General features: G+C 65.0%; 1 protein-coding gene across 1 annotated transcript in view; it reads left to right on the top strand.

Moving 5' to 3' along the window:
- The first annotated feature begins 336 nt into the window (after positions 1 to 336).
- The window catches only part of LOC127921833 (sarcolemmal membrane-associated protein-like), a 43,559-nt gene continuing 35,329 nt past the window's right edge, over positions 337 to 8,566 (top strand). The window contains exons 1-3 of the mRNA XM_052505425.1: positions 337 to 473; positions 2,994 to 3,162; positions 3,364 to 3,414. Coding sequence (XP_052361385.1) covers positions 381 to 473; positions 2,994 to 3,162; positions 3,364 to 3,414 — 313 coding nt within the window. The 5' untranslated portion in view covers positions 337 to 380. The remainder of the gene's footprint in view (positions 474 to 2,993; positions 3,163 to 3,363; positions 3,415 to 8,566) is intronic.

Here is an 8,566-nt window from a genome sequence, read left to right as displayed (position 1 = left end):
GTCGAGGTGGTCAGGAAGCTGTCAGAGGTCGAGGTGAGACAGACCTTCATACCTGGCTGGGGCCTGTTCAGTACAGCACAACGTTCCTAAACATTTTAAAACATTTGTCTATTAGACATGGTAAAATACATGATTCAGCTTGTCCTGGCTGACTGTAGGCTGGGTGGAGGGTTAAATACATGATTCAACTTGTCCTGGCTGACTGTAGGCTGGGTGGAGGGGTTAAATACATGATTCAACTTGTCCTGGCTGACTGTAGGCTGGGTGGAGGGGTTAAATACATGATTCTGGGTCGAGTTCCATATTGATGATGGGTCTCCTTTTTTCCCTTTTAGCGAAGCCTCAGTCACACGGAGGATGAGTGTTCCCACCTGAAGGAGATGAATGAGAGGAACCATGAAGAGCTCAGAGAACTGGCTAATAAATACAACGGCGCTGTCAACGAGATCAAGGACCTCACTGACAAGATAAAGGTGATGGTTAGAGGACTCTATCTCAATTAGCTTTATTCCTCGCTTCCTATCTCCTCGCCTCCTTCTCACCTGTACTGGAGAAGGTACAGGGTCCCTCCCCTCTGTGATCACCTCCAATAAGGTACAGGGTCCCTCCCCTCTGTGACCACCTCCAATAAGATACAGGGTCACTCCCCTCTGTGACCACCTCCAATAAGGTACAGGGTCCCTCCCCTCTGTGACCACCTCCAATAAGGTACAGGGTCACTCCCCTCTGTGATCACCTCCAATAAGGTACAGGGTCCCTCCCCTCTGTGACCACCTCCAATAAGGTACAGGGTCCCTCCCCTCTTTGACCACCTCCAATAAGGTACAGGGTCCATCCCCTCTGTGACCACCTCCAATAAGGTACAGGGTCCCTCCCCTCTGTGACCACCTCCAATAAGGTACAGGGTCCCTCCCCTCGGTGATCACATCCAATAAGGTACAGGGTCCCTCCCCTCTGTGACCACCTCCAATAAGGTACAGGGTCACCCCTCTGTGACCACCTCCAATAAGGTACAGGGTCCCTCCCTCTGTGACCACCTCCAATAAGGTACAGGGTCCCTCCCTCTGTGACAACCTCCAATAAGATACAGGGTCCCTCCCCTGTGACAATCTCCAATAAGATACAGGGTCCCTCCCCTCTGTGACCACCTCCAATAAGATACAGGGTCCCTCCCCTCTGTGACCACCTCCAATAAGGTACAGGGTCCCTCCCCTCTGTGACCACCTCCAATAAGTACAGGGTCCCTCCCCTCTGTGACCACCTCCAATAAGGTACAGGGTCCCTCCCTCTGTGACCACCTCCAATAAGATACAGGGTCCCTCCCCTCTGTGACCACCTCCAATAAGGTACAGGGTCCCTCCCCTCTGTGACCACCTCCAATAAGGTACAGGGTCCCTCCCCTCTGTGACCACCTCCAGTAAGGTACAGGGTCCCTCCCCTCTGTGACCACCTCCAATAAGGTACAGGGTCCCTCCCCTCTGTGACCACCTCCAATAAGATACAGGGTCCCTCCCCTCTGTGACCACCTCCAATAAGGTACAGGGTCCCTCCCCTCTGTGACCACCTCCAATAAGGTACAGGGTCCCTCCCCTCTGTGACCACCTCCAGTAAGGTACAGGGTCCCTCCCCTCTGTGACCACCTCCAATAAGGTACAGGGTCCCTCCCCTCTGTGACCACCTCCAGTAAGGTACAGGGTCCCTCCCCTCTGTGACCACCTCCAATAAGGTACAGGGTCCCTCCCTGACTCTGTGACCACCTCCAATAAGGTACAGGGTCCCTCCCCTCTGTGACCACCTCCAATAAGATACAGGGTCCCTCCCCTCTGTGACCACCTCCAATAAGGTACAGGGTCCCTCCCCTCTGTGACCACCTCCAATAAGGTACAGGGTCCCTCCCCTCTGTGACCACCTCCAGTAAGGTACAGGGTCCCTCCCCTCTGTGACCACCTCCAATAAGGTACAGGGTCCCTCCCCTCTGTGACCACCTCCAGTAAGGTACAGGGTCCCTCCCCTCTGTGACCACCTCCAATAAGGTACAGGGTCCCTCCCCTCTGTGACCACCTCCAATAAGATACAGGGTCCCTCCCCTCTGTGACCACCTCCAGTAAGGTACAGGGTCCCTCCCCTCTGTGATCACCTCCAATAAGGTACAGGGTCCCTCCCCTCTGTGACCACCTCCAATAAGGTACAGGGTCCCTCCCCTCTGTGACCACCTCCAATAAGGTACAGGGTCCCTCCCCTCTGTGACCACCTCCAGTAAGGTACAGGGTCCCTCCCCTCTGTGACCACCTCCAGTAAGGTACAGGGTCCCTCCCCTCTGTGACCACCTCCAATAAGGTACAGGGTCCCTCCCCTCTGTGACCACCTCCAATAAGGTACAGGGTCCCTCCCCTCTGTGACCACCTCCAATAAGGTACAGGGTCCCTCCCCTCTGTGACCACCTCCAATAAGGTACAGGGTCCCTCCCCTCTGTGACCACCTCCAGTAAGGTACAGGGTCCCTCCCCTCTGTGACCACCTCCAGTAAGGTACAGGGTCCCTCCCCTCTGTGACCACCTCCAGTAAGGTACAGGGTCCCTCCCCTCTGTGACCACCTCCAGTAAGGTACAGGGTCCCTCCCCTCTGTGACCACCTCCAGTGGTACAGGGTCCCTCCCCTCTGTGACCACCTCCAATAAGGTACAGGGTCCCTCCCCTCTGTGACCACCTCCAATAAGATACAGGGTCCCTCCCCTCTGTGACCACCTCCAATAGGGTCCTTAACCTATGATCTTCTCCAATTGGTTTTGAGAAAGAGGCGAGGAGATGGGATCCAGGAAATGGAGTAAGGATTCCTTGAGAAAAGTGCCAGGGTTTGGGGATGTGGAATAAGCCTTGACTTGGTGTGGCAGAGATGAGTGATATTGCTATTTAGTGACCATCCCAACCAAAAGTACCCATAGCATAATACTGTGTGTGTGTGTGTGTTTGTGTGTGTGTATGTGTCCCTGTGTAGCTGGCAGAGGGTCGTCAGGAGGAGTTGACTCAGAGGGGTCAGATGGAGAAGAAGGAACTGCAGCTTTGTATTGATGAGATGGAGGAGAAGGAACAGGCTCTACAGGCCCGCTTTGAGGCCTTACAGGCTGATAACGACTTCTCTAACGAACGCCTCACTGCCCTGCAAGGTAATGTAACACACACACACATACTGGTACTGCAGCCCTATGCTGCGTAGGTTATCGTTCCATCTCCTCTCCATTTATGACTCTACCCCTGAGATGTCTCTGTGGAGGGAAGAGTTTTCCCGAACCCCAGCAGGGGAAACGGGTCATCTAGGATTGGCGAGTCACTCCACATCCTCTCTAATCTATTGTTGTTGTTTCCAGTTGGTTTAGAACAGCTGCAGGAGAAAAGCATCAAGGACAACAACAGTTTAGGTGAGTGGCGGTCTGGGTGGGCTGGCGGTCTGGGTGGGCTCTGGCGGTCTGGGTGGGCTGGCGGTCTGGGTGGGCTGGCGGTCTGGGTGAGGGCGGTCTGGGTGGGCTGGCGGTCTGGGTGGGCTGGCGGTCTGGGTGGGCTGGGTGGGTGGGGCGGTCTGGGTGGGCTGGCGGTCTGGGTGGGCTGGCGGTCTGGGTGGGCTGGCGGTCTGGGTGGGCTGGCGGTCTGGGTGGGCTGGCGGTCTGGGTGGGCTGGCGGTCTGGGTGGGCTGGCGGTCTGGGTGAGTGGCGGTCTGGGTGGGCTGGCGGTCTGGGTGGGCTGGGGTCTGGTTGGGCTGGCGGTCTGGGTGGGCTGGCGGTCTGGTTGGGCTGGGGTCTGAGTGGGCTGGTCTGGGTGGGCTGGCGGTCTGGGTGGGCTGGCGGTCTGGTTGGGCTGGCGGTCTGGGTGGGCTGGGCGGTCTGGGTGAGGCGGTCTGGGTGGGCTGGCGGTCTGGGTGGGCTGGCGGTCTGGGTGGGCTGGCGGTCTGGGTGAGGCGGTCTGGGTGGGCTGGCGGTCTGGGCTGGCGGTCTGGGTGGGCTGGCGGTCTGGGTGGGCTGGCGGTCTGGGTGGGCTGGCGGTCTGGGTGGGCTGGCGGTCTGGGTGGGCTGGCGGTCTGGGTGGGCTGGGTGGGCTGGCGGTCTGGGTGGGCTGGCGGTCTGGGTGGGCTGGCGGTCTGGGTGGGCTGGCGGTCTGGGTGGGTGGCTGGTCTGGGTGGGTGGCGGTCTGGGTGGGCTGGTCTGGGTGGGCTGGCGGTCTGGGTGGGCTGGCGGTCTGGGTGAGTGGCGGTCTGGGTGGGCTGGCGGTCTGGGTGAGTGGCGGTCTGGGTGGGCTGGCGGTCTGGGTGGGCTGGCGGTCTGGGGGCTGGGTGAGTGGCGGTCTGGGTGGGCTGGCGGTCTGGGTGGGCTGGGTGGGCGGTCTGGGTGGGCTGGCGGTCTGGGTGAGGCGGTGGCGGTCTGGGTGGGCTGGCGGTCTGGGTGGGCTGGCGGTCTGGGTGAGTGGCGGTCTGGGTGAGTGGCGGTCTGGGTGGGTGGCGGTCTGGGTGGGTGGCGGTCTGGGTGAGTGGCGGTCTGGGTGGGCTGGCGGTCTGGGTGAGTGGCGGTCTGGGTGGGTGGCGGTCTGGGTGAGTGGGTCTGGGTGAGTGGCGGTCTGGGTGGGCTGGCGGTCTGGGTGGGCTGGCGGTCTGGGTGAGTGGCGGTCTGGGTGGGCTGGCGGTCTGGGTGGGTGGGTGGCGGTCTGGGTGGTGGCGGTCTGGGTGGGCTGGCGGTCTGGGTGGGCTGGCGGTCTGGGTGGGCTGGCGGTCTGGGTGAGTGGCGGTCTGGGTGGGCTGGCGGTCTGGGTGGTGGCGGTCTGGGTGGGCTGGCGGTCTGGGTGGGCTGGCGGTCTGGGTGGGCTGGCGGTCTGGGTGGGGGCGGTCTGGGTGAGTGGCGGTCTGGGTGGGCTGGCGGTCTGGGTGGGCTGGCGGTCTGGGTGGCGGTCTGGGTGGGCTGGCGGTCTGGGTGAGGCTGCGGTCTGGGTGGGGCGGTGGGTGGGGCTGGCGGTCTGGGTGGGCTGGCGGTCTGGGTGGGCTGGGTGAGTGGCGGTCTGGGTGGGCTGGCGGTCTGGGTGGGCTGGCGGTCTGGGTGGGCGGTCTGGGTGGGGGTGGCGGTCTGGGTGGGCTGGCGGTCTGGGTGGGCTGGCGGTCTGGGTGGTGGCGGTCTGGGTGGGCTGGCGGTCTGGGTGGGCTGGCGGTCTGGGTGGGCTGGCGGTCTGGGTGAGTGGCGGTCTGGGTGAGTGGCGGTCTGGGTGGGCTGGCGGTCTGGGTGGGCTGGCGGTCTGGGTGGGTGGCGGTCTGGGTGGGCTGGCGGTCTGGGTGAGTGGCGGTCTGGGTGGGCTGGCGGTCTGGGTGAGTGGCGGTCTGGGTGAGTGGCGGTCTGGGTGGGGCGGTCTGGGTGGGCTGGCGGTCTGGGTGGGCTGGCGGTCTGGGTGGGTGGCGGTCTGGGTGAGTGGCGGTCTGGGTGGGCTGGCGGTCTGGGTGAGTGGCGGTCTGGGTGAGTGGCGGTCTGGGTGAGCTGGCGGTCTGGGTGGGCTGGCGGTCTGGGTGAGTGGCGGGCTGGGTGAGTGGCGGTCTGGGTGGGCTGGCGGTCTGGGTGAGTGGCGGTCTGGGTGGGCTGGCGGTCTGGGTGAGTGGCGGTCTGGGTGGGCTGGCGGTCTGGGTGGGCTGGCGGTCTGGGTGGGCTGGCGGTCTGGGTGGGCTGGCGGTCTGGGTGAGTGGCGGTCTGGGTGAGTGGCGGTCTGGGTGGGCTGGCGGTCTGGGTGGGCTGGCGGTCTGGGTGGGCTGGCGGTCTGGGTGAGTGGCGGTCTGGGTGAGGCTGGCGGTCTGGGTGGGCTGGAGGTCTGGGTGGGCTGGCGGTCTGGGTGAGTGGCGGTCTGGGTGAGTGGCGGTCTGGGTGGGCTGGCGGTCTGGGTGGGCTGGCGGTCTGGGTGGGCTGGCGGTCTGGGTGGTGGCGGTGGGTGGGCTGGCGGTCTGGGTGAGTGGCGGTCTGGGTGGGCTGGCGGTCTGGGTGGGCTGGGCTGGGCGGTCTGGGTGGGCTGGCGGTCTGGGTGAGTGGCGGTCTGGGTGGGTGGCGGTCTGGGTGAGTGGCGGTCTGGGTGAGTGGCGGTCTGGGTGAGTCTGGGTGAGTGGAGCGGTCTGGGTGGGTGGAGGTCTGGGTGGGCTGGCGGTCTGGGTGGGCGGCGGTCTGGGTGGGTGGCGGTCTGGGTGGGCTGGGGTGGGCTGGCGGTCTGGGTGAGTGGCGGTCTGGGTGGGCTGGCGGTCTGGGTGAGCTGGCGGTCTGGGTGGGCTGGCGGTCTGGGTGGTGGCGGTCTGGGTGGGCTGGCGGTCTGGGTGAGTGGCGGTCTGGGTGAGTGGAGGTCTGGGTGGGCTGGCGGTCTGGGTGAGGCTGGCGGTCTGGGTGAGTGGCGGTCTGGGTGGGCTGGGGGTCTGGGTGAGTGGCGGTCTGGGTGAGGGCGGTCTGGGTGAGTGGCGGTCTGGGTGGGCTGGCGGTCTGGGTGGGTGGCGGTCTGGGTGGGCTGGCGGTCTGGGTGGGCTGGCGGTGGGTGAAGGTCTGGGTGGGCTGGCGGTCTGGGTGGGCTGGCGGTCTGGGTGAGTGGCGGTCTGGGTGGGCTGGCGGTCTGGGTGAGTGGCGGTCTGGGTGAGTGGCGGTCTCTGGGTGGGCTGGCGGTCTGGGTGAGTGGCGGTCTGGGTGGGCTGGCGGTCTGGGTGAGTGGCGGTCTGGGTGAGTGGCGGTCTGGGTGGGTGGCGGTCTGGGTGAGTGGCGGTCTGGGTGAGTGGCGGTCTGGGTGAGTGGGCGGTCTGGGTGAGTGGCGGTCTGGGTGAGTGGAGGTCTGGGTGGGCTGGCGGTCTGGGTGGGCCGGCGGTCTGGGTGAGTGGAGGTCTGGGTGGGTGGAGGTCTGGGTGGTGGCGGTCTGGGTGGGTGGCGGTCTGGGTGGGCTGGCGGTCTGGGTGAGTGGCGGTCTGGGTGAGTGGCGGTCTGGGTGGGCTGGCGGTCTGGGTGAGTGGCGGTCTGGGTGAGTGGCGGTCTGGGTGAGTGGCGGTCTGGGTGGGCTGGGGTCTGGGTCAGTGGAGGTCTGGGTGGGCTGGCGGTCTGGGTGAGTGGCGGTCTGGGTGGGCTGGCGGTCTGGGTGAGTGGCGGTCTGGGTGGGCTGGCGGTCTGGGGGTCTGGGTGAGTGGCGGTCTGGGTGGGTTGGCGGTCTGGGTGGGCTGGCGGTCTGGGTGGGCTGGCGGTCTGGGTGAGTGGCGGTCTGGGTTGGCTGGCGGTCTGGGTGGGCTGGCGGTCTGGGTGGGCTGGCGGTCTGGGTGGGCTGGCGGTCTGGGGGTCTGGGTGAGTGCCGGTCTGGGTGAGTGGCGGTCTGGGGGTCTGGGTGAGTGGAGGTCTGGGTGGGCTGGCGGTCTGGGTGAGTGGCGGTCTGGGTGAGTGGCGGTCTGGGTGAGTGGCGGTCTGGGGGTCTGGGTGAGTGGCGGTCTGGGGGTCTGGGCTGGGGGTCTGGGGGAGGGCGGTCTCTGGCGGTCTGGGTGAGCTGGCGGTCTGGGAGAGCTGGCGGTCTGGGTGAGTGGAGGTCTGGGTGGGCTGGCGGTCTGGGTGAGTGGCGGTCTGGGTGAGTGGCGGTCTGGGTGAGTGGCGGTCTGGGGGTGGGGTGAGTGGAGGTCTGGGGAGAGTGGCGGTCTGGGTGAGTGGCGGTCTGGGTGAGTGGGGTCTGGGTGGGCTGGCGGTCTGGGTGAGTGGCGGTCTGGGTGGGCTGGCGGTCTGGGTGGGCTGGAGGTCTGGGTGGGCTGGCGGTCTGGGTGAGTGGCGGTCTGGGTGGGCTGGCGGTCTGGGTGGGCTGGGCTGGTCTGGGTGGGCTGGCGGTCTGGGTGAGTGGCGGTCTGGGTTGGCTGGCGGTCTGGGTCTGTGGCGGTCTGGGTGGGCTGGCGGTCTGGGTGGGCTGGCGGTCTGGGTGAGTGGCGGTCTGGGTGGGCTGGCGGTCTGGGTGGGCTGGCGGTCTGGGTGGGCTGGCGGTCTGGGTGGGCTGGCGGTCTTGGTGGGCTGGGTCTGGGTCTTGGCGGTCTGGGTGGGCTGGGGCGGGCGGTCTGGGTGGGGTCTGGGTGAGTGGCGGTCTGGGTGGGGCGGTCTGGGTGAGTGGAGGTCTGGGTGGGCTGGCGGTCTGGGTGGGTAGTGGCGGTCTGGGTGGGCGGTGGGGGTCTGGTCTGGGAGGTGGCGGTCTGGGTGAGTGGGTCTGGTGGTTTAATAGGGTTCTGCTGGTCTGGACCTGGGAGGTCTGGGGTATGGCGGTCTGGGTGGGCTGGCTGGTCTGGGTGGGCTGGAGGTCTGGGTGGGCTGTATACTAATATAGCGGTCTGGGTGAGTGGGGTACTGTATATTAATCTGGGTGGGCTGGCTGGTCTGGGTGGGCTGGGTCTGGGTATACGGTCTGGGTTCTGCTGGTCTGGGTAAGTGGCGGTCTGGGTGCTGGCGGACTGGGTGGGCTGGCGGTATATTAAGTGGGGTTCTGCTGGGGTACTGTATATTGTGGGCTATAGAGTTCTGGGTGGGCTAGACTGGGTTACTGGCTAATCTGGGTGTGCTAGGGTCTTGG

This window comes from Oncorhynchus keta, unplaced genomic scaffold (genome assembly GCF_023373465.1).
Source record: "Oncorhynchus keta strain PuntledgeMale-10-30-2019 unplaced genomic scaffold, Oket_V2 Un_contig_2377_pilon_pilon, whole genome shotgun sequence".
NCBI lineage: Eukaryota > Metazoa > Chordata > Actinopteri > Salmoniformes > Salmonidae > Oncorhynchus > Oncorhynchus keta.
Note: the sequence above shows the minus strand (reverse complement) of the source record. Positions and strands in the feature narration are given on the sequence as shown.